Source organism: Mytilus edulis, chromosome 8, assembly GCF_963676685.1.
Source record: "Mytilus edulis chromosome 8, xbMytEdul2.2, whole genome shotgun sequence".
In the NCBI taxonomy this organism is placed as follows: Eukaryota; Metazoa; Mollusca; class Bivalvia; order Mytilida; family Mytilidae; genus Mytilus; species Mytilus edulis.
In genome coordinates this window covers 39,655,069-39,682,484 of record NC_092351.1, presented here as the reverse complement: position 1 = coordinate 39,682,484, position 27,416 = coordinate 39,655,069, and the positions used below count along the sequence as shown (strand labels likewise).

At 31.9% G+C, this 27,416-nt stretch overlaps 1 protein-coding gene across 2 annotated transcripts; it reads left to right on the top strand.

The window, feature by feature from the left end:
- Positions 1 to 303: 303 nt before the first annotated feature.
- On the top strand, positions 304 to 27,416 carry LOC139485530 (transient-receptor-potential-like protein). 2 transcript variants are annotated; one of them, XM_071270076.1, is made up of 9 exons: positions 304 to 1,289; positions 8,756 to 9,098; positions 10,890 to 11,337; positions 12,744 to 12,939; positions 14,952 to 15,170; positions 16,209 to 16,226; positions 19,379 to 19,441; positions 25,285 to 25,400; positions 26,633 to 27,416. In XM_071270076.1, the coding sequence occupies exons 1-9, from the start codon at positions 321 to 323 to the stop codon at positions 27,093 to 27,095; spliced, it is 2,835 nt and encodes a 944-aa protein (XP_071126177.1). In that variant the 5' UTR covers positions 304 to 320; the 3' UTR covers positions 27,096 to 27,416. The 2 variants fall into 2 exon arrangements, with proteins under 2 accessions (XP_071126177.1, XP_071126178.1); XM_071270077.1 differs by lacking the exon at positions 16,209 to 16,226 and having other exon boundaries at positions 26,633 to 27,183.

Sequence of the window (27,416 nt, the reverse complement as noted above, 5' to 3'; positions counted from 1 at the left end):
CGATGCAGGCATGACAGCAACTGTCTGGGTTTCGTGCTGGTTATTTTTCTTCTTATAAAGTGTATGCACTAGTAGCCTCGTTGTATATCATAATGACCAGAAGTGTTGTAAGAGTGGAATCGAATCTTTTTGCAATGGTTTTTGATGGTTTTCGAAACATACGAGGCTCTATTATTTTTTTACTGTCTTAACTTATGTTATTAACTATTTTCAATTTTTTCAGTTTGTATATTACCACACATTAAACCATTAATCTTTTTTGTTTTTTTTTAAAGAAAAAGTGTTTTTTATTTTTACAGTGAAACTGAGCTATCAACAAAATGAGTATCAAAACAATATCAGAGAGGATGTCATCCCAGTATTCACAGCGTTCACTTCGAATACGTCCTATCAAAATGCCATTAGAACCTCTTAAGGTATCCCATAGGTCAAACACAAATGAAAGAATTTTCCTGGAGGCCGTTGAAAGGGGAGACAAACACACTGTCGTACGTTGTTTACATGAACCAAATCCCGTTAACGTGAACTGTACAAATATGCTTGGAAGATCGGCAATTCAGATTGCTGTTGACAACGAAAATGTTGAAATCGTCGAAATCTTGCTTCAACAGGATGGTGTTGAAATAGGAGATGCCTTGTTATACGCTATTAGAGAAGGTGTTTACAAGATAGTGGAGATGCTGATCGACCATCCGTCAATCAAATCTAACATGCTAGGTTCAGAGTGGTCCAAAATGAAAAATAACGGGCAAGGTGAAGAGAGTTCCGATTATTCATCCGATATTTCCCCCGTTATGTTGGCAGCGCACTGTAATCAGTTTGAAATTCTACAGCTTCTTTTGCTAAGAGGGGCAGACATTAATCCCCCACATCAGTTATCATGTTCATGTAAAACATGCCAAGAACAGGTACACAAAGACAGCCTACGGCATTCTTTATTTCGTATTAACACTTTCCGAGCCTTGGCGAGTCCAGCCTGGATTTCATTGACGAGTGCCGATCCTATTTTGACAGCATTCAAATTATCACATACGTTAGAAAAACTGGCACTCCGTGAGAACGAATTCAAGGATACTTATATGGAACTCCGTGACCAATGTCGACGATATTCATGTGATTTGTTGGACCAATGTCGGAGTAGTGAGGAAGTAATAGCTGTTTTAAACAAAGAATGTGATCCGTCGGATGAGGATTTTTCCGGCTTCGGTGCAGCACTGGAACGGAATCCAAATGAAGATAAACTGACTTTATCAAGACTGAAACTTGCCTTAAAATATGAACAGAAGCAGGTATTGTAGACATATATTTGTATATGTGATAACCTATCCTACCTTTTTATGATATTTTCAGGGTCCTTTTTTGCATAGATTGCAAGTTGAATGTTTAACGTTAAAACCATTCATTTCTACATCATTTTACGTTAAGGGGATGTAATTCAATTCTAATTTTATATGTCTAAACAAAATGAGAACACAATTGAAAAAAAATAAAGATCAGATTCGTACCATTTCCTTGTCAACTTTGTCCACCTTCTTCAGAGAAATTTTATTTATAATCATATATAATTCTGTCTTTCGAGATGTGTGTATTTCGGGCCGCTGGTATCATTCGGTTTGTCGTGAGACTCATATTGGAGCTGCGGAATCGCACGAGCTGTTTCAAAATTTTCATCTTTTTTTCTGCTGTCAATAATATAAAATTAATTTGCAAATGCTTCTTTAACACGAAAAGATATGATTCAAATGAGTTATGAAGAATTCACTTGATAATGATTGTTTTAAACGCAGATTGGGTCGTTTTCAGGTTTTATAATTTATTATCTTTTTAATTGAATAAGACTTAAAAACGTGAAAAACGTAACCTGAACATTGAATAATATATTTATTTTCTCACATGCATTGATAGAAAACTTAACAATATTTCTAATACCATGACCAGCAGCAGGAAAGCTTCGTATTTCTCTTGTTAACCGTGTTATCTATTGTACAGACTTCAATCTTGAAGCTAATTGCTTAAGTGTATAGCTGATTCTGTTTTTGCATATTCATGTAATGACATAAATCAAGTTTTCCTTATTTAACATCTTTGTGTTATACACTTTATAACCACCACGAATGATTGTCTAGTTACATATCAACATATGACTCGGTATCGTCAAAGTTTTTGAAGTCATACACAAAAAAAGTACCAATTTCGATGAGCCTTTCAGTCTATGAAGATTATAAAAAGTAAACTGCTCGACATACACCGACACTTGTAAAGGACAATTGGTGTGCCAAAATATTTGTTTTTTTTTAGTTTCATCTTTGACTGTTTCAGTAGCATCGTCGAATTCTGCAAGGCGATCCGACACCGATTGGATTTTGAGGGTTGGTTGTTTTGTAAGACCACTCATATGACAGCATTATTTTCTTTGAGATTTTGTTTTATGTTAGTATTTCGACGCTTATGAAAACCGCATACACAGAACTAGGACGAACATAATATGGTTTATAAAATCAATTCTTTTAAAAAACAATTAAATTTGACGAAACATTAATAAAACTGAATACGGTATTGATTTAAAGTAATTTTATTATTTTAAAAGAAACATTAAGCTTTCAATAACTCCTTTTATCTTCTGCAATATCTTTCTTATTCCACATATACGATTTCAAAGGAAACCACAAAGCATTAATTGCAGCTTAGAGCATTGTAAAAGTAATGAAACCTCACGAGTATCACTTTTCAAATTTTCTTTTTCTTTAGATATTTTTTAATGTTATTACTTTTTATTCCTATTACTTGAAGGTTTCTTTTTACTTATTTAACTAGAAGTTATGTCACATGTGATCAACTCTATTGGCTTTAGATGAATTTTCATAAGCTCTTCACGTTTAAAGGTCTTGTACCACTACTTACTGACGTTTCCTCCCATGGACAACCCCAGGCCAGTTGGCCACATTGCTGAATTGACATGAAGTTTTTTCCCTGTAGATTTAGTGTTTTTGAAATGTTAAAATGCTTTAAATACAAAAGTTTTGCTACACCCAGACATATATTGCCTTTTAGTCGTAATTGACACACGTTTTGGAAAAAAAATCTATTTTTGATTTTCTTTATCTTCTTATTTTAACAAAGTTGTCAACTGTTTGATATTAGGATAACAGATGGATGTAATAAAGAAGTAACGATAGAAAATTCTTGTCCTGGTATATTTTATTAGTTTACTACAGCCATGGCTTTCAACAATTCGGGTCATATTGATACTGATGAAGTTATCCAGAAGAGCGCGTCGTTGAAACGAAATGAATTCATATTGTGTCATTTCATTTAACGTTTGAAAATGTAACTTACAAAAAATCAAACTGACTACATCATATGGATAAAGTGTACTAATTAAAATAAAACCACATATTTCTTAATTTCTTAGCTAAGATTGATCTATTAAGTGTGATAACAGTATAACCCATCAATACATATAATTTCATAAATGTTAGACCTTCTAATGCGCTTAGGTAAGAAACAAGTTTCATTTTTTGTGATTGTCATTGTCATAATATGATACATATGATAATTATACGATCACGTGTTACATTATACGATATAGTGATTGATTCATTAGGGATGAGGGGGTGAGACGGGGGTGTTCATTTCCTAGCTTTTTTTTCTCTCCATTAACCACTTTACAGGAACCGCTTTTATACCCTATATATTTCACTCCCCAATGTTTAACCCCCAATAAACGGTTTAACCATGTCTCCCAAATTCGCCCTCAGAAATTAAAATGAATATTTCCAGTACTCTGATCTGCAGAGATATAACAGTAAATGAGTAATTTGATAGTTTGTGATTCTAATTGAAATTTCAAAATGAAAACAGAAACTTGAACATCTCAAATAAAATTATGAAAAAAATCCATGTAACCTTTCCGTCGTTGATTATATAGCTCTCCATTATCTAAGTCATTACTATAAAAACGCTAGATAGTTTATCATTCACTTGTGCATTGTTGTGTGTTTTCATAAGTGTGGTTTTTAAACAGCCTAACAGTTTGAAGAAAGTGTCAAATTACGCCATGTCATTGTCCTTGGTATTATGTAAAGATAAACTTTTTGATAAACCATCCTATTGGGTTTTCCGTGTAGGCATGGATCTAATCATTTAAAAAATAAATAAAAAAATAACCTGTGATATGTTATAGTTGTACCAATTTTATAAAAGAAACACACATATTACTTTATACGCCTTCGTAAGATTTATCTGTATTTTGTTTTATTTTTTAAACAGTTGTGTTTTTTGTCTTTGACGTATGTTACATTTTTACTGCTAGATTTTATCTATTGTCACATTAACTTATTATGTCTATTAAGGTTGATCACACAATATTGTAAAAAAAAACCTTAAAAAAAACGGTCATACAAGTTGGAGGTTTAGCTAGCATTAAACCAAGATTAAACTACTGTTTCGTTTTTTTGGGAAACGCCACTTTATGAATATGGCAGTTGTTTCCTCTCTTTCTAGCGTTTGATTTTGTTAGTTTTGTATGGACTAGCCTTTTTTTAATTTACATTAGAGTTCAGTATATTTGTTTTGTAAATGCATTTTACTCAAACCATCGTTAGATGATGCTATAAGAATAGCTAGTACCGGTATTCGATACTTGGATTCAATATTGCGCTTTACATACTTAGGTTCTTATACATCATTCACTTTCAAATATTTGATTTTAAGCATTCCAAATGAAGGTTAATCCACATATACCCTTCGGACAAATAAAATTAATAATACGTTACTATCATTTTTATTTTAATGACCGGTGATCATCATATAATTTCGGAATCATTTTGAATATTAAATTTTGTATTTTTGACATTTTTACCTATTATGTCTGTTTGTTTTGTTCACGCATCTTTGTCAATATAAAGGAATTTGATGCGACTGTTATACAAGTTAGAGGTTAAACTAGCTATAAAAGCAAGTTCAATCCACCATTTTCTACATCAGAAGTCAGGAACATGATATTTGTTATCCATTCGTTTAATGTGTTCGAGCTTTTGGTTTTGCCATTTGATTAGGGACTCTTCGTTTTGAATTTTCCTCGGAGTTCAGTATTTTGTGATTTTATTTTTTTACCCCTCACATATATCAAATTTTGAGTGTGAACCTTATATTAAAAAACTTCACGTCACTACATTTAAGATTTAACTATGGCCCTAATATGTATCTAATAGAACGCCGGATAAGTATCCTTATATTATATCATCTGTCACAAACCTTACGTATTACCACACATTTAACACTAGATATCAATCACTAGCAGAATAATGCATTGATTCAATATTATATCAAGCTTATGAAATCATTGAGTGCTCTATTGATCAGAGTTGATTAGACTTCCTTGATGAAACACATTTGCTAAACAGGATTTTACATTATATTTATCATAGTATATTCTATTCTTTCTTCAAGCGATTCATTCTTCCATTAAAATAACAGCTATAATGATTTGATATGAGATATTTAACCTTCCAGAGTTACTTCGCACTTTTATTAATCCGCATTTCCCCCTGCAATATAAAACAGACCAAATATTTATAACATGTTACAAACCTCCTATTTTTGATTTGATCACATACGTTTCAGTGATTTATTTTACTTAAATCGGGTCATACAAGGGAGAGATTAAGCTAGATTTAAAACCATGTTTAATTCACCATTTTCTACATATTAAGAAAATGCCTGCACCAAGTCAGGAATATGACAGTTGTTATCAATTCGTTTGATGTGTTTGAGCTTTTCGACGAAGTAAACAGCTTAAGATTAAAAGATAAGCAAAACCCGCGGTAAAGTGTATAAATCTAAGTATATACAACCACTGGGTCGATGTCACTGCAGCTAGTTGAATTTTTATTCCCCGAGTGTATCACCAGCCCAGTAGTCAGCATTTGTGTGCTGCCATGAATTATCATGAATATGGTCACAATTATAAATTAACTGTTTACCACACTTTACAATTTTTGAAAAAATAAACCACAGGAATAGGACACCTTAGCTGTATTTGGCAAAACGTTTAGGATTTGAGGTCCTCAATTCTCTTCAACTTTGTACTTTTTTTGGCCTTTTTAATATTTTTTTTATTCGAGCGTCACTGATGAGTCTTTTGTAGACGAAACGCGTGTCTGGCGCAAAGACAAAATTTCGATCCTGGTATCTATGATGAGTTTATTCCCATATGTTAAAAAGTGACTTTTAAACATAAGGAGTTGTCATAAATCTAGATAATCAAGTAAATCGAATGTAGTATTTTTTTTTATATGATTGGCATTATATAATACCATTGTATTATATATAACGTAAAAAATACTTAGTATAAATACACAACCACGTCTGTTCAGAATGTCAATCATATGCCTCATGTAGGTTGAATGTACTATTATCTGTTTGTTTGTCTTTTTCATTTTTAGCTATGGCGTTTTCAGTTTATTTTCGATTTATGAGTTTAACTGTTCCTCTGGATTTTCGCCCTTCTTTTATACTTTACTTGCGTTCAAGAGCCATAGCAACTGCTCTCAAATGGGTCCTACGCGACTTGTTGATAAGCAAAATATATAGCCCTATCAAATGTGGTGATAATATTGCACTGCACTCGGCATGCTCGCTTTAAAACACGATGCTAGTCTAGATGTTGGAGAAACAACGAATCAAAATAAACAGTTCACTTTATTTAATCTTTATTGGAAGGCAGCATACACGAAATAGATTTTAATAACTTTCTTGAAGAAACTACCAAAAACGTTTGTTGTTGTATAGAGAAACCAGTTGCACGCAAAACTTTATTCAAATGATAGATAAAAGAAACTGAACTACTTCCGTATCAATGTTATTGTTTGATATTAGAGTGTGTTGACAATACAAAATGACTGATCCATCAGTATAATTGATTAATATCTCTGAGCCATTGTCATGCTGTTTATTGCAATCTTTTTCTTCAATATGATTTGATATTGAAAACTTAGCAACAGTGTTTTTTTTTTCAATATTTGATCTAGATGTTACTAACGATAAGAGTATAAAATGAATTTCAAAGAATATTTTATTTTGTCTTACTTGTTGGTGATGGTTATTTGATAAAAAAAAAGTTACAATCAAAAGATTTTTGTCTTTGAACCAAGATTATGTTTTACATGTTATAGAGCTCATCTAAAACTTCAAAGTCTTAAAGCTATTTAGTATTGTCTTCTTAAAAGCAAATGTTCACGATTATTTTTTCAGTAGATAACTTAAACACAACAAAGTTTTTTGAAAATAAAGATATTAAAAAGTACATGTGCCAGTTTTTGAGAGACAAACATTAAGCAACTGGAATTATCAGCGAGAAAAGTATGCTTCTGCATTTTTAAACTAAATTTGAGATAAAATATTTTTTAAACTGTTTTAAAATTTGGTAGGAGAAAAATGTTCTGTCAAAATTCCAAATTAGACGTTTGTTATAAATATTAAGATTTTGAGAATGTTTTAATGTTTAACATTTGAAAACCGAACATATTAAATGTAAAGAATGCCCTCAATGGAAAAACTTTATGTCATATAGAAATATTCTATTAATCTCAAATGACATTAACTGTAGATACTACTGGGGACCATTGCGATATTAGAATAGCACGCCTAACATAGAACTTTAAGAATTGTTACATTATTACTTGATTTATTTCACTTGACTCGGCGGAGTTTAACCGGTTCGCTTATTTAAGACCAGTCCATCTATGGACATGTATTCCGGGATACATTCATAAATGAACTGTCCAGTTATTTGTTCCATATAAGACACTCAGTTCAATTGTATATCCTATCAATTATAATTATAACGGCCATCATCCTTTTCAGACACATCTTCGAATAGAATGTCTTTATGCAAATCAAAATGTAAGCTCCGCCCGATCAGTTGAAATAACATTGGTAATACTACAATGTATTTTCTCATCAACTTGATCGTGATATCAGTGATCTTAATTGTGCTATTCAATGTATTGCTATTTTTATATTTTTTTTATTATCACATGTATATGTTCATTTAGAAATTGATACTGGTTCAATTTTTTGACTTTTTTTAAAAACAATATTATTCAATTACCTACCTGCTCCACAACTAATGAATTCCGTGAAAGAAAAAAATTACTCAGATGTAAATACTCAACATCTCCAGTTGACAATTTAATACTGTTGTAATGATGTATCATATGCTGATATGATCAATTATCGCATGTGCATTAATAAGGACAGCAGTATTATAACGCTGTTCAATAGTCATACATCTCATATGGAAAATCATATTTTAACAAAAATACCGAACCCCAAAGAAAGTTCAAAACGAAAAGTCCGTAATCAAAAGTCAAAATCAAAAGCTCAAAAACATCAAACGAATGGATAACAACTGTCATATTCCTGACTTGGTACCGGTATTTTCTTATACACTTAAATAACTCATGAAAAAGTTGTTAAAAAAATCTAAACATACACTATTGTACATCTTATAGGAGGAAGCTGTCTATATCAGTCAGTTATAACATATTTCATGTACGGTGGTCCTTATTGGAATGAGCCATGTTTAGCGAAAACAAATTCAGGTCACAAACCAAAACCGATGGAAACACATCAACTATTTAAAAAGTAAACAAAAAACATATTCTGGGAGAATAAAGAGTTACTGCATCAAAGATTGTTAATTCTACATTATGCATCAAACATTTTAAATTCAATATTATAATTATTTCAGTTTGTAGCCCATCCAAACTGTCAACAGCTCTTGACATCAATATGGTATGAAGGGTTGCCAGGGTGGAGAAAGAGGAATGGCCCGACGAAATTTCTACTTTGTATTGGTTTAATATTGATAGTACCATTTACAGCCGTATATTACCTGATCTTTCCGCGCAGCAAGATAGGACAGTTATTACGTAGTCCATTCATGAAATTTCTTTACCACAGTGCCTCGTTTGTAGTGTTTCTTTTGCTTCTAGTTCTAGTGACTACTGATATTGGTAATACACCCACTCGTGACCAGCAACGTGGACCTCCTCCATCACAGTTGGAATGGTTAATTATTTTCTGGGTTTGTGGTAAGATACTCTATTGGTGTCTCGTCTACTAATTCCTAAGTTCTTCCGATACATAACAGTCAAGGTTATAAAAGTAAGAAAATCTTAAGTAATACATTACTACTTACACATAATAAGGTAATACAACCTGTAGAAAGTAATCCTCATAAGGTCCTTTTTGTTTTTTAATTAAAAATCTGTAAAATGGGGAACATCTCAAAAGCTAAGACCACATAAAAGCAAGAACGTATGCTTTTCATTAAAGCCCCTTATTAAAAATAAAATCAGTAAATATTTATCAGTGGAACGTTTTCATAGCAACAAGCATACTAGGGAGCAACCATTTAAGGGGGTTTATGGCTCTCTTGTCTGAGTCAAGTTTTCCTTTTAATATTTTTTTTTTTCGAAATTTAACACTATAAGGTAAGGGGGAACTTGATTCAGAATATTTTTTGGTCATCTGCTGAAAACCATAACTATTCTTGAAGTTAAATGGCCGTTTTATTAGAATAAAAAAGAGGAAAATATTTTTAAAGTAAAGACCATACCTATTATATTACAAAGACAGTTTCAATTTGATGTTTAACAGGAACAAGTGTTTAAATATGAAAGTTGAATGATCTTATCATAAAATCGTGGTCGTTATAAAAAAATTCTCAGAATGAATTTGATGTATAAAGGCTTAGAAGTACATAAAAAAGCTTTAAAATAACTGAATTCATTAACTTGTTGTTTTCGACTTTTTCTTCACCAAGGTCATACTATTACAGAGCGTGGTTAGCCACACACTATGTTGACACTTATAACGTATAAGTTTGTCTTTGTCTATAAATGCATAATTATTTAAGTATTAAATCGATATGCATGTAATGACGTCAGCCTAAATGTCAACTTCAAGTATTACATTTGAATCTGTTTATGGAACATATGTTTGCTGTCTGTACTCTATAACTCTATAATTGTTTGGTTCATTCCGGGTTTTTTTTGGTTTTTTTTTTTGTGTGTGTAATAAAACACAATTGAAACTCACAATCCTTCCCGTCTAATTCAATCCATTAAATTGCTTCCTTCAGTCAAAAAGCTTTGAAATGCCAAACAGTTGAAGGCTAGAAATGGTTACGGGCTTTATTTTTAATTTGCAAAAACAAACGTTAAAACGTTATCAAAATAGTTAATCAAAAGCAAATTAAAAGTTAATTTCCTTAGATTTGTAAATAGTATACCTGTCTTGATATTCATTATTGTTATGGTTACACATATTGCATTCAAATTAACAAGCTAACATTAGTTGTCATTGGGGTAAGTGGTTTTGGGGATTGTCAGTGCGGTAGAACAGGATTGCCCAAAAATCATGCTTGCAACTCAGGTGTAGCGTCAGAGATATTGCATTAACATGTTTTAACTGATCAAAGTGTCCTCATTGGGACCTTTAAAAAGTAAAATTTCAAAAATACCGACTATTAAGGAAAATTCATTAAGGATTGAATTAGACGGGAAGGATTACCTCAGCTGTATTTGGCATAACTTTTAGGAATTTTGGTCCTTAATGCTTTTCAACTTCGTACTTGTATTGGCCTTTTTAACTTTTTTGGATTCGAGCGTCACTGATGAGTCTTTTGTAGACGAAACGCGCGTCTGGCGTATATACAAAATTTAGTCCTGGTATCTATGATGAGTTTATTCATATAGGAAAGTCCCTTATGAATTGGGAAAATAAACAGCTAAAACACATCAAACGAATTGAAAACAACTGTCATAGGTTTTACTTAAAACAGGCATTTTATTAATCGAATCTGAAATTCTGTTCTGTAGGTTTCGTTTGGGCGGAGTGCAAACAGTTATGGGAAGAAGGTTTAAAGGCTTATATAAGACAATGGTGGAATCTGATGGACTTTATCATGTTATCTTTATACCTAGCAACATTTTCTCTTCGTTTTGTTGCTTATATGCAGATTGAATCTAACCAGTTCGGTCAACGGCAAATTCCAAGGAAAGATTGGCCGACAATGGACCCGACATTAATCGCTGAAGGACTATTTGCTATTGCGAATGCTTTCAGTTTTTCTCGTATCATCTATTTGTTCCAAGCAAATCAACATTTAGGACCATTACAGATCTCTCTAGGATGCATGCTTATTGACATTGTCAAGTTTTTGTTTATATTTTTTCTTGTGTTAACATCCTTTGCATGTGGTTTAAATCAACTGTATTACTACTACAGCGGAAGTAGAACTCCTACGACAGCAGACTCATTTTACTCGTAAGTGAATCAATGCTATTGAGGAAGCTCCTCATTCACTATTTAACTTATGAACACCAAAAAAGGCACAAGAGCGGTCAACAAAATATAAAATGTTTTGCATACATCTTTTATAAAGTAATTCTTTCTATTAGAGATAAACAATTTACTGAGAGATATGACATCCTTGCGCACACCATGTGTTTCCGGAACAAATTTCATCAGGTATGCTAAAATCTAAACGGTTTGAAACTATACAACGTTTTATAGCATAAAACAAGATCGACTTTACCTAAGGGCGTTGCAAAATTAGTTTCAGATCCACGAGATAGAATGGATAAGCGTTAGATCGTATAAAAGATATTATCTACACAGAGGGATCCGTGATGGAACATCAATCTGTAATTAGCCGGGCTATTCAAATTACTTAAATAAAGCATGCGAAGGAAGTCATTGGGTATAATTTGGTGATACTATTTTTAGGAAGCGTTTATTGTAGAAAAAGAAATCATAGTAGATTAATAGGCTAACGTCATGGAAAAATGATAAATTACATACTTTTATAAACCTGAAATTAAATTACAAAATGTTTCATCCAAAATCATGCTAGTAACTAAATGCTGGTTACTAGACTTATGGTCCATGTTTGGCCTGTAGTTCACCATCAGCAGTTCATCCATAATATAAGGGAAACACAATGTAGTGCAATGCTCTAAGGAGTTGTACCACACACATTACCAAGATGAGATGCACTTGTTCTGTAATAAAAACAATTAATATTTGTCATAGAAAATATGATATGCAATTATTTGACATTATGAAAATAAGATGCGGTATGATTACCAATACCTGATACAACTCTCTATTAGAGACAAAATGACTTAGAAGCTGGCAACTATAGGTCATCGTACGGAATTCAACAGGAAACTAATTTTGATTGTCTCTTTGGTTTATTCCGCCGCTTGTTTAATTTGTTCCCTGATTCAATAGTTGTGTTGAAAAACTCATTTACTTTTCATTAGGATGTATATCTTCCTGTATTATTACTAAGCAATATTCTTTTATACACTTAAAGACGGTGCTAGGAAATGATTACCCTTCCGGAGCACCTGATTTCACTCCCATTTTTTAGTGGAGTTCGTGTTGTTTCTTATTTATTATTTATAACTGTTGATGTAAATGTCTTTTGGATTTGTGAGTCTTTATTTACTCCTTGGTTTGGTTGATATTGTCTTAAAAGGTATATGTGATTAACTGATATATAAAGATATACTCGAGGAAGTGTTAGTTTTAAATGCATCTTGCTTTAAAAAAAATGTTGCAATTTCATTAGATTTACAATTTGTTATGATGAGCTCATGATTTATTATTTGCACTAGACCCAAAAGAGACACCTAACAACTTATATTATCTTTTTGTCATTGTAGGTTAGGAGAAAGTTATGTAACATTGTATTGGTCGCTGTTTGGTCTGGTTACCCTGAAGGATATAAAAATACCAAATGGACAGTCTTTTACATCATTGATAGGCATGATACTATTTATGGCGTACCATTTTATGGCCATTATAATGCTAATCAATATGCTTATAGCTATGATGTCCAACTCGTACCAGAATATTGAGGTGAGAATGAAAACTATCTACAATCTTCAATTTCGTTAGAAAATTAAAATGTTTAAAACACAAGTATTATTATAAAAAAGAATGACAAAATAATGAACACCAAGGATATATCGAAACGGAAAGTTCTTTATCCATTTAATATCAAATGGTAAAATCAAAAGCTCAAACAGATATAAACGAATAGAAAAACAACTGGCATACCCTATGAAAATGTGAATTAAACCTGGTTTTAAAGTTAATATAACCTCTCACTTGTATGACAATGGCATAAATTTTTATTCCATAGAAAACAGTGTTTGAGCAAATAAACAGACATAATAGATAAAATATTGAAAATTGGAGCACAACAGTCAACATTATGTTATAATCTTGATCACTATAAAATTAACAACTATGTCAACAACATAAAAAAACGGCATATAGACACTCTATATAAACTTAAATAAACTAGCAAAACTACCGTACTCCAAGGTAAATTAAAACGGAAAGTCCTTTATCAAATGTCAAAATTATTAGCTCAAAAACATCAAACGGAAGGAAAGACAAGACTACAATAACTATAGCACAATAACAATATTGCGGGATGTATAAATACCGAGCTACGTCAAGGGATAACACCAACAATGGACTAAACAGTAAAGATATACAAATAAAAAGAAGACAAATCTACGTAAATAAGGTAATAAACTGTCATGAAATAGATGGTGTTGGATAAGTTCCCAGTGAAAAAAATAAATTCTGTAGGATTATAACCATTTGACTGTGTCAAATTCGAGGTATTATCATAAATGAAGCGAAATTAAAAAAAAATTCCAATATTAACTTTATAGTTCTTTAGGGAAATAGCTTAAACATCGATTAGGCTATGATTTAATGAATTAATAAAAGCAATTGCTATTGTGTACCACTAAAAGGGTAATAAACTATGGAAATGTATTTATATTTAATGATTTATATAAACCCTTAAACTAGTATGTAAATACCCCTACTGTCAGATTAACTTACTCTTGTATAAAAGCATAAAATAAATTAAACAAAATGTTTTGTACTCTCATTGCTTTAGTATAAACAAAATATAACTCATAAAGCAAAGCATTGTATTTTTCTAAATGGGATTGCTATTAACATGATTAAGTATAAGGAAGCAATAACCATTATTATTTCATTGTGTATTGATATTTCGAGGTAAAACATGGTGTTCTGTACCGACCTGGTATTAAAGTTTTTATTAGTGTTTTATTCTAATTGTTTGCTGAATAATGAGAACAAATGAAATTTTATACATAATAAGGTAAAACAAAATTTACCTTTAAATCCTTAAAGTGTATTGAAAAATCTTCGCGTACTTTTAGGTTAATAAATCAAATCATTGTTGTCGACTGTTAATGTAGTTCATACGTGTTCTCTATTCTCGTTTTTATATAGATTAGACCGTTGTTTTCCCGTTTGTAGGGTTTTACACTAGTATTTTTTGGGGCCCTTTAAAGCTTGCTGTTCGTTGTGAACCAAGGCTCCGTGTTGAAGGCCGCACCTTGACCTTAAATGGTTTACTTTTATAAAAAAAAATACTTGGATAAAGAGTTGTCTCATTGGTATCATTACCACATATTTCTATATCTATATAGAGATTACAACTAAACAACATATAAACTTAAAGGCGTATATAATAAAGGATGATATGAGTACACATCTTTGAGACAACATCCAAACGATAGGATTTTATTTAACAACAAAGATTTTTTTACATATATACCTGTTTATTACAAAACTTTACTCTTACAATTACATTGTCCATGATGAAGATTAAGTATCCCAGTTTACAACAAAGCCAACCTGCCAGAGAAACAAAACAAAAAAACAAAAAAACAGCCTACTTAATTGTCTAAACAAGAAACATATTCGATTCAGAATATTTACATGAACAATTAATATAATAAGAATATAACATATTACATGAAAGTACATGTAATAACGATTCTAGATAGAAATAAAGTTTTTTGAATTATTTTTAGAATCATGCAGACATGGAGTGGAAATTTGCCAGGTCTAAATTATGGATGTCGTACTTTGACGAAGGTTCAACACTACCGTCGCCATTTAATTTGATCATCAGTCCAAAGTCCATATTCTACTTTTCAATGCAAATTAAAAGTATGTTCAACTTCTGCTTCAAAAAAAAACGAGGGAATAAACCAAGAATAAAGAGATCTTCCTCATCGGGAACCATAAAGGTAATTAATACTTAAGAGAAGAATTGTACAATGTTGCATGCTTTATTTTTTTTGTTCTCAGGGGACGACCATTTGGTTTTCTGGGAGGACAGGAGGATTTTGAAATTGAATATCTAAGCCTGGGAAGAGCTGAAAAATAAATGGCATTGCATAAGACGTGGAAAAAAATTAAGCATTCGTAAAATAAATACTAGTAGTCAATAGGCAAAGAAATTTTCCTGACTGTCTTTTCCTCCTCCAATTTATCAAATGGTCGTCCCCTAAATGTTCGTCTAATAACAAATGTTCTCTACTATATGTGCAATCGGTTATTTTGAGCATCGAGTACATGTAAATAAGCAAGTACATTACAAACAAATGAACATCAAGATGTGACGCATTTGACTGCATTTGAGACTGTTTAGCGCTGCAAAACACGTTTTTTTTTATTTAAATCTTTTGAAGAATAAACTGAAATTAATGAACCTTATAATTCCTACGATTTTGATGTTACATAGGGAGGATTACGACTGAAAATTTCTAAATACTGTAAACCAACTAATTTTCACTAGCGATTTATTTTCGCGACTTTCGCGAGTAGAAAAATATCGCGAATATAAATCGTCGTGAATATGTGAAACTTGGAAATTTTTTTTACTTGTCTATATCAAGTTATATGAGAATCGCGAAATTAAATCGTCGCAAAATAGACTAGAAAAAACTAAACGCGAAATAAAGTATCCGCGAAAATAAGTTGGTTTACAGTATAATGAAGTCTATTAAAAAGGTTATTCCGTGACATTTGGAAACATATTATTTAATTTTTTTTTCGTCTGGTTTGAAAAGGGAGTAAAAAAAATTAAAGTATTCTTAATTTTAAATATCACTTAAAGTCAAAAGGTCAAAAGGTGCTACATGTATCAAGTAGAAATCATGACAAAATGCATTGATAGGCAAAAGATTCCTATTTTCTATATTTCTACTGGAGGATTTTTACATGAAAAAATACTTAATATCAATATTATTATCACATAAATTTATTTTCTGTTTGTCAAATAGTCTGGAGAGCATGACAACGTAAGTGTTTTGTACATTATCCCTATCATAAGCTTATGAAATCTTGCTTTATGCTGTCATATTTTGCGTTTGCCCTCTACCTTTTCATTATAGCCGCTTATCATTTTTGGGATCGTCCAATCATTGGATGCAGCTCTATACTATTACAGCCTATTGCATTGAATGTGTAGGTAAAGGTAATATCTTTGGTTAGCTGGCTTGCTAGTTGAACCGTAAAGTCATTATTACTGAAATAAGGTAAACTTCCCTCCTTTTGAAGTAGCCTAGTCCTACAGACAGATAGATTGATTATCTGTCAGACTAGGGTAGTTTACCTAACCTAATAATGACTTCACTATTCAGCTAGCAAGCAAGCTAACCAAAGATGTTACCTTTACCGACAGACTCAATGCTCTCGGCTGTAATGCCGTTTGAAATAACCATGTTGGTTAGAACGTATTTGTGAAACGGTCGTTTATATATAAATGTATAAATTTATACAAAATGGAAAAATTGCATCCCAGGTTAAGTTAAGCAAGCGCCGCGTGACCAAATGTGAACGAATAACTCTTTTTTCTTAATAACCACAAAAGACTTTACTCATGAACCAATACCATTTTCATTAAGTTATTTACAGCAGTGGTTTAACAAGGTTTTTTTGTCGGAGGCATAAACCGTAAAGACTAGAATTAAGATTCGTAATTACATTTTGAAATACCCTTTCTATAATTTTTCCGCATTTAACTACCAGTTATACATTAGACTGAATTGTTAACAATTAAATCGATCTTGAGATGAATTATGAGCATAGATTTGGAAAATTTCTTATAAGATATATATATGATGTCTTTAAAATAGAGTTGCTTTTTTATATTTTTGCATCTCATGTTGGTAGATAATCTTTTCAATCACTTTCCCATCATAACCTTAATTCATTTAAAAATTATTCATAGCAGGTTTTTTCTATAGCTTATTAAAGAACAATCTGTCGTTTTGTTCTTCTTAACTTTTAAAAGCCATACATCTCTTTTAAAATCCATTCTTCCATCATTTTAAGTTCGCTTTCCAATCATTTCATACATAATTTTTGAACCCCGTTTACCTTTGATATCCAGGTCTCTAATATAATGTATTTGAATCAATTATTATTTAAACAATATCATACAGATGACAGGAGAGCAGAATCAATAGTTTAACCATCGGTCAAGGCCTAAAAGGGAGTGTCTAAGACAAAATCAAGAAAGGGATAATAATTGCTTCATAACAGGATTTTTTTAAGTCAGTTTCCTGTGATACATTTTAGCAGGAAAAAACAGAGAATTCCTAATTAGAATCATATTCAAAACAGTGTAGCTGTGGCCATTGATTGACAACCTTAAATTATCCCATTGACTGGGGCAGATTAGGTGAACGTATGTCTGTAACAACAACTGCTCACTACTTACTTATTATAGAATTTAAACTGTGGGGTCACCAAAGGTTCTAAACGCCTTTAATATTAAAATAATTCGAAAAGTTAATCAGGAATAACTTTATGTTTTGATTTATATTATTGATATAAATCAAAACATCGTGTTATTCCTGATTAGTTTTTCTAATTTCTTTATTTAGGTGTTGAGAACCTTTTGTGACCCCACAGTTTAACAAGTACATAGTGAGCAGTTGTCGTTACAGACACACGTTCACCTAATCTGCCCCAGTCAATGGGATAATTTAAGGTCGTCAATCAATGGCCACAGCTACACTGTTTTGAATATGATTCTATTCAACGCAGTATTGTCAACAAAAGAAACATTAGATTCATCAAAAATCGAACTATATGTTTGAGTGTCTGAATACACTGAAGAACAAAACAAATGCACCGCAACCGTTATTTTTTTCAGATTCATGTTGATCATCTTTTATATGAATATGATAGATCAGTTTTAACAAAATTTGCTATTTCATGACGCCGTCACTTAGTTGCTTGATCATATGATACTCATGTCGGTTCTTCCATCATTCTGTTATTCTAATATCCAACGTACAGTTGTTTTAGTAATGTCTGCAGACATCGATCTGATAGCGATATAATAATCGAGTTTGCGTTTTGTTCTCGATACAATTTGTAACTTCCTGCGATTAACATTTTATGTTCGGGTTGAGCGATTTTTTAGTTTCACCCTATAAGCCACACTGTAACACTTTTAAACAAACTCAGAAAGACACATTGCAGAGAAAATTGTGTCGTATCGACGGAACTAACTTTTTAAATAACACTTAAAACTATAATAATAGGTACATAGATATAGGAAGATGTGGTGTGAGTGCCAATGAGACAACTCTCCATACAAATAACAATTTAAAAAGTAAACCATTATAGGTTAAAGTACGGCCTTCAACACGGAGCCTTAGCTCACACCGAACAACAAGCTATAAAGGGCCCCAAAATTACTAGTGTAAAACCATTCAAACGGGAAAACCAACGGTCTAATCTATATTAACAAAACGAGAAACGAGAAACACGTATATATTACATAAACAAACGACAACTACTGTACATCAGATTCCTGACTTAGGACAGGTGCAAACATTTGCAGCGGGATTAAACGTTTTAATGGATCCAAACCTTCTCCCTTTTTCTGAAACAATAGCATAACATCACAACAAAGAAAAACATACGATAAAATATCAATTGGCAGACTTAACTCAATCAAAAAACGTATGATTAAACAATGAACGAATAAATTTGATCTGCGATATCTGAATACAAATGTACAGTTAATTAAATATTAGAGACAAACATTCATGACCAAAAAGCTAACAAACAAATTCAAAAACAGGACATGACTGAGAAATATTTAACCAATCAATGTTCACTTTAGAAAAAAACCGGTTTTTTTATAATCTTGAAGTTTATACAAATGTTTTAAGAATAAGTGAAGATATTACAAATAATCAAAGCTGGTGTACAGACAAGATCCGTATAAATAAAAAATGACAAAAAAGACATGTACATATCTATATACTTCAAACATTTCTTCTCGACTTCTCTGTACATACATCATCAATTGCAAACACCAGTCCTTCTTTTAGAAGAGTTATTTTCGCTAATATAGAAAAAATACATCAATGTTTAACTTTGTGTGCAACTGATTTAAACTTTATAAAAATACGTGATTGCTTTGTTTCAGCGCCCCACATTGAACAGAGATCCATATAAGATTCCACCATCATACAATGAATTGCATTATCAAGTGAGTTATCAGTTTATCTCCCTTTAACTACCTGTTTACCACCATTCCCCATGTGAAATCGAAAAATCGTCTAAAAGAAATAATCCATAATGCATTTCAACATAAAAATGGTAGCATACGCTATGAATTTATTACTTTGGGATATCATAAGGCATATTTCGTTAATAGTGACAAACAAAAAGGTAAAACATGCTACACAGAAGAACAAGTGGTCAGTATGCTAGAGTTTCTTATCGACATCATATTTGTTGAGTTTGGAGGTAGACTTTTCCAACAAATTGTCGGTATTCCTATGGGAACTAACTGTGTGCCTCTTCTTGCCGACCTTTTCTAATTTTCATATGAATCGGAGTTCCTTAAGACACTTGTCAAAAACAAGAGGATCAAAGAAGCCAGACTATTTAATTTCCCTTTCAGATATATAAATGATGTTCTTTCCATAAACAATCCGAACTTTTCTGATTGGGTTCCATTAATATATCCCCCAGAACTAGAAATTAAAGAAACAACAGACACGCCTTTCCTCCGCCTCATTCTGAGACTTATATCTCGAATTTGACTTACACAGTCATCTCAGTACCAGAATCTATGACAAAGGATTTTAATTTTGAAATTATAAATTCCCCCACCTTAGTAGCAATATACCAACTTCACCTGCAATTGGGATATATATTTCCCAACTTATTCGATATTCAAGAGCTTGCAGCTCCTACTCAGACTTTGTAAAACGTCATCAGTGTCTGAGTAGAAAGTTGATGAACCAGGGATATGTCAAAAAACGTCTCGTCCTTTTTCTAAAAAAGACCTAGTTGATAATTATTCCGTATCAACTTCACAAATTATACATGATGGTCTTGATGTATAGATTCTGCGTACCGATGTTGTTTATCATCTTAACAACGTGTTATATTGTTCTTTCATTTGTCTAATTTTTTGTTCTATTATTAATATTACTTTTACTGTTGGATTGTTTTATGTGATATCCGTTTAACGTGGCTCGGTACTTAAACATCCCGTCAATGTGTTTGTATTATCATTCATTTTTTGCTGGTGTTTTATATATGCGACTTTTTGTGTTTCTTTGGTTCACAGGGGGGGCTAGAATATATATGAAACTGATCTTCAGAATAAAACAAAAGATTTGGCATAACAACTATCCAACTTAAATATTTAAAAAAAAATCAAGTTCATGAGGAATAACTAAACATACACTAGATGGCTCGAAATTCAGAAGTTATAATTTTTGTGTGTTTAAAAAATTGATAAAACAAAAATTAAGTGTCTGTGAATCTGGACACCAGATTGCGTTAATATGGCTCCGGATGAATTTCATGTAACATACGGTAGTAAAACTAACACATTTTACTAAGAAGCTGACAAATATTATTTCATTTATTTTGCAGCAAAGGAAATTAGCTTATTTTGAGGTACATTTTTGGTTGTTCTTTTATATTTAAACACAAAAGCATGCAGGAATGACACTTAATTATATGAAAAATATAAAAAAAACACGAAGTTGTTTTGAATTTCACTTAATTCGTAGTATATTGTATCTTAAAATTCGATTTATTGTCTATGGTTTCGATTCATTTGCATATCAACTGAAAGGTGTGGACAGCAAACCTACCTCATAAAGAACACAGCGATATCTAAAGGACAACATATAGGCTTCAACAGTTTACTATATTCTAGATAAATAGAAAAAAAGAGTTCTGAATTAAACAAACAGAAACATTAGAAGACCGGTCTTCATCATACTATTCTGCAATAACATGTTACATAAGATAACCACTGACAACATGTCTTTACTTAAGACATTGGTATGCATATTTGGCTTTGGGCAATTAGTATTTTGAGATCTCAGCTCTTCTTTTCTTTTTTTTTTTTATCTCGATCAGTGAATTAAAAAACTTGACATCAGAACAAATACAAATGAGTACAGAAATTAAACTAATTCGAAAATAATGGTATGAAAGGAAAAAATATTTGAAGTTATATAGCCCCAGTCACACTGTCACGTTTTACTACGTTTTAAAATGCTACGTTTAAACTACGTTTTAAATAAAAATGTCCCGTTAATTTGAAAACTGGGTTTTTTAAGGTTTATGCTACGTTGTTACCACGTTTTGCTACGTATTAGTACTTGTAGACCAATGTTTCCACCACGCATTGATACGTTTCGATACGCAGTAAGGTTTTGTTACGTTCCGCTAAGCTTTGATACGTATTAACGAGGTTTCTACTTCGTTTCAATTTTCGCTACGTTTGTTGTTGATTTTTCAAAACATACGGGACAGGTCCCGTTTCGAACAAAGGATCACTACCTCTCGATACGCTGCGTTACTTATACTCCCGTTTCGCTACGCTTTCAAAACATAGAAAAACTTAGATCTTGAAACGTGACAGTGTGACTGGGGTTTACTTTTAAAATGTAGTATGTAACACTACGAGGCGATAACTCTGTAAAAATCACCTGACCGTTTTAATCACGTTCTATTGTTTAGGAAAATGTGAAAATTCTCAATGATCAAAATGAGTGTTTGTCATACTTATGTCCCTGATTCCGCGCCATAAATACTGCCATATGTGCAATTAAATTTTTCCAATAAAGTGTATGGTTCAAGTTTTATAAAATTTTCATATTTTTGTCAAAGGACCAAAGTAAATATTTTTTTTCAATTTTATGAAAATGTATCGAGCCAAATTATTTTAGTCAAGGTGGTTGGTACCAGGGATGGGGTAATTGAAAATGTAATGGTAATTAAGTGTAATGCATTACAATTTTCCATGTAATTGAATGTAATGTGTAATTGAGCATTTTTTTAATTACATGTAATGGTAATTTGATTAATTACATTGAAAAAAGCATGTAATGCTCAATTACTTTTGAATTACATTTCAATTACATGTACTGTTATGGTGTTAATTTAAGATAAGGATTTGTGTTTACTAATATAAATTGTAACATTATATTTATTAATATATATGAAGTCTGTATTTATTCTGAAGTTTTTATATCATTTTTTTTATCCACAGATTTTTTTTTAGTAGTCTTTTAATTTAAAACAATGTGAGAATCATATATTAGTGTTGTTCAGTTTTTAAGAAAGATCATTTAACTTAATAGATTGATAAGTAATTAATCACCTTCTTAAACAAAAACAAAAAAATGTGTCACTGTGAAAAATCTTTCTTAGACAGTTCATTTAGAATTTGAAATCACTGCACACAATCATTTTGTTAAATTAGTATACACAAAAGGATTATAGAAATAAAAATTAACAGCTGTAAAAACAAACAGCAATTAATCAGATTAAAATGTCCAGGGGCAATGCAACTATTACATGTATTTTATCTTATTAGCAAAATATTGTTAATATTTAGATATTATATACATTGTTTGTACTAAAAAATATTTTCAATATTGTGACAAGCACACTTTTTAATATTTTTAAAGTAACACAAATATTTTTAATTCATTAACATGTATAATTTCTTTATTTTTATTATGTTTAATTTAATTTCTGAGAAGTTAAAATACCCCTTGATGTATTGGCAAGCTAATAGGAACAAATTCCCTCTCATATCAATATGATGATCTTCTAATCATGGAACTTCCATGTTCTGATCAAGCAATATCTGCCACATTAGCTCATGCCATTTGCAATTGCTGTCAAAGTGTTCAGACCAGAGAGATTCCGACTAAATGACAAAAAGTTATTTTAAAATAACTAATGATTATCAAATGCAACGCTTAAACTATGCTTACATGAATATTTAACAGATGCATTTAATATATATATTGTTAAAAAATATCACGAAATGTAATGTGTAATTTAATTAATTACTTTAGTAAAGTAATTGTAATTTAATTAATTACATTTCAAAAACTGTGTAATGTGTAATTAGTGTAATTGATCATTTTTGCAATGTAATGTGTAATTTAATTAATTACATTCCAATGTAATTGACCCCAAGTCTGGTTGGTACTACCTTAAAGCAAACTTACAGTAATTAAATATGCACTTATATAAACCAGGGCATTCTTCATTCTGAATTCCGTTGCTAAGTTGAACTTCATAAGAGATTTTTTACAGCAACATCATAGATAGTTTAAGATGGTGATGTACATTTTCCAATTCACAGAACAAACCGTACAAATTAACGGAGTAGAAGAAAACAACATTAAAGTAGTGATTTAAGTTTCAAATCGTTGAATTGATGTCAGTCCTTCAAAAATACAAACGGCCATCTACAGACCAATCAATGAGTTGTTGATAGGGTTCTTAACGTGGAGAGAGTGTCGCACTATTTCTATGCGAGGCATGAAATTAAATGTTCCCATCCCGACAGGGTTAGACTGCGAATTTATTCATCCTATTCAGTCAAACGGACGGACCCACTGGGTTTCAATGCTGATCGGAAGAAGCCAAGTAATGACAATATTTCTATATCCTAGTTTCTAAAAGAACAAATCATCATCAATTAACATTACAAAAAAATACACAAGAATATCTGTACATTCCTCAGAAACTTGAAAATATTTTTCCTTACCTTGCGTCGTTATTATGACTTGCGTTGCCAATTTTGCACAAATTTTAGTGAATTTCATCCTATTTTGAAAAAATGTACGGTGCACCTTCCAAAGTGTCGATGTTATGATTGATATTGCCATTCTTGCACGAATATTTATTTTCCTCGATATTTAAAAAAAAATGTTCCGGTGCACCTTCATATATCTCGTTAATGTTATTATCTCGATATAAAGCTTAGCGTTACCATTCTTGCAAGAATATCAGCGAGTTTAACCGCCACAATTTTAAACACTTTCACGTCTAAACTATTTGAGTTTGTATACAATGCATACACTTTGAATTAGCTTATTTGTTAGCTGATCTGTTACTTTTCTTTTAGTTATTGTAAAATCAGACTTTAGTCTTTGATACAGGATTTTTATTAACTGTTCTAATCTTTGAACTAGCTTTCATTAAATTCGAGTACTCTGAAATCTGTATGACTTTGTGTTTTTGTTTTTTGTTAGTTTTTTTTGTGCTTGGTATCAATCTAATGAGTTGGACCCTTTCTAACTAATTTGTATCATGTGTTCTAATGTTGCACTTTTACACCACTGTCCCAAGTTGTTATGGTGGGTGCCTGCAAACATTTTTAACCTGACACAATATGTATGTGCCTGTTCCAAGCCAGAAGCCTGTAATTCAGTGATTGTCGTTTGTGCTGTATATCATATTTGTTTTGTACATATAGCCATTAGGTTTTTCGTATTTACATCTGTCATTTTTGGGCATTTTAGAGCATGCTATGCGGTATGAGTTTTCCTCGCCGTTAAAAGTCATCCGGTATGACCTATTATGTAGTAGCCATTTCTAAGTGAGTTTGTCTCCGGTGGAAAGGTGTCTTATTGGCAATCATACCACATCTTCTTATTTGATATTCTTAGGTTCTCATTGTGTTTAGTTTCGTGATCCAAAATTAGATTTTTCCTAAACTAATTTATTAGATTATAAATATATATTAACTTGTATTATTTACATATCTTATCTTAAAGTTCTAAATAAAATATATTAATTAGTTTCATTGTTTTTAGTATTTTCAAACATTAATGGGTAATATTTTGAAACAGGGAACACCTAAACGTATTCATTGGCTAATAACGTCCATAAAAAAGAAATTCAACCAATGACGTGACTTTTGTGTCATTTGGAAATTACCTATCGTCCTTTAGATTCTGAAACGTCAAATTGTATATGCTGTAAGGAATCATTCAATTAAAAACACGAACAGGTGATCTAAGACATTACTTTTACATGAACTATATATTTTAGGATGTAATGAGACGCCTCGTGAACAGGTATATCCATCATACCAAGAAACAAAAACAAGAAGGGAGTGTAAACGAGGATGATCTACTGGAAATAAAACAAGATATATCTAGTCTTAGGTAAATGTTGATTTCATACACATGAATTTAGAGAAACTAGAGGCTCTCCAGAGCCGGTATCGCTCACCTGACTCTACTGATAAAATTTGTCTACAAAGTAACAACACTTGGCCAGCACCTCATAAGGAAAGGAACATTCATGCTATGTTTGGTTTCATTCAATTCAGTGGTACTCTAAAAGAAGTCATTTGTATGCGTTTCCCATGTGGTCCTATGTTAAACTTAGTCCTCCGCTGGCGGCCATCTTGGATGATGGATCGGCTACAAAGTAACAACACTTGATCAGCACCTCATAAGAAACATCCATGCTATGTTTGGTTTCATTTCATTCAGTGGTTCTCTTAAAGAAGACATGTGTATGTATTTCCCATGGGGTCCTATGTTAAACTAAGTCTCCCGCTGGCGGACATTTTGGATGATGGATCGGCTATAAAGTACCAACACTTGGTCAACACCTCATAAGGAACATTCATGCTAAGTTTGGTTTTATTCCATTCAGTGGTTCTCTAAAAGAAGACATGTGTATGTATTTACCATAGGGTTCTATGTAAATTAAGTTCCCCGCTGGCGGCCATCTTGGATGATGGATCGGCTACAAAGTAACAACAGTTGGTCAGCACCTCATAAGGAACATTCATGCCATGTTTGGTTGTATTCTATTCAGTAGTTCTCTAGAAGAAGTTCAAAATGTAAAAGGTTAACGACGACGACGACGACACGGACGACGGACGACGGACACCAAGTGATGAAAAAAAGCTCACTTGGCCCTTCGGGCCAGGTGAGCTTAAAAGTAAAATAGCAAAAAAACTGAACTCTGAGGAAAATTCAAAACGGAAAGTCCCTAAAAAAATGGCAAAATCAAAAGCTCAAACACATCAAATGAATGGAAAACAACTTGCATATTCCTGACTTGAAGAGGATCCATTTACGTAAGTGTCGTATCAGTGACAAGCCTTAAGGTTTTATTTCGGAATTTTTTTTATAGTATATTTTCTAAATCAATTGGAAAGAGAGTAGTTAGTCATATCATTAAATAAAAGTCCAAATTCCCTTCGGCAGTTTTAGTTGCGACCTCTCTGTTTCAGCGAAGAAGCGTTGGTACGAGGATCTTGAGTATTAAACAGAGAGTTAAACTGATTTCAAAATTGTCTCAAATAGACTAAGGAATATGTTCAGTGCAGATTCATGTGTACCATGCCAGGGCTATTTAATCATTTAATCTAACATTTCAGATATGAACTGAGAGAAGAAAAAATGAGAGACGATGGGAAACCTTCTAATTATCTTGATTGTCTACGAGGCGATATTCGCAAAGAATTTCAGAAGATTTCGCCTATACCACACCCTAAGTTTGAAACGACGACGCAAACAAACTATCAGTGTTATAACGATAAAATTCCAAAGAATGGTGACTCGGCGAATCTATCAAGTTCAGGAAAATATGCCACGTTATCAAACATCCCACAAACTAAAAATCAACAATATAATGATCGAATACCAAAAAATCCTGAATGGGGAAGTCCCTGTAGTAGTATTGAAAGACTTACAAGCGCTAGTGATCGGGACCAGCTTAAAATAGAAATGATATCATTACTCCGCGAGGTGTTACAGGAAATGCAGATTGACAAGGGAGTTAATTCACTTCCTGTAAACGGAACTGAGCTTTACCAGACGCATTTGTATACTCAATTATGAAAAAAAGGCATGCACAGATAGATGTCTAAAGAGTTGGTACAGTCTGCTCTATGGGTTAACTTCATTGGTTGCGTTTTTAATCGCATGTGCTCGTTGATTTTCCCCTGCTCAATACAAAAATGATGAAAACAAATCTGAAGTCTTGTAGTAATGTTACGTACTTAATATCATGGTAAATTGTTAACTACATGTATGTTTTAAACATCGATTCGGTTTTTTATTTAAACAAATCATATTATTTTTTTATAACATGTAAATGACAAAAATGTAAATCTGCGTTGAATGATTGTCTGTCATTTCATATATTAAAGTGTATCAACA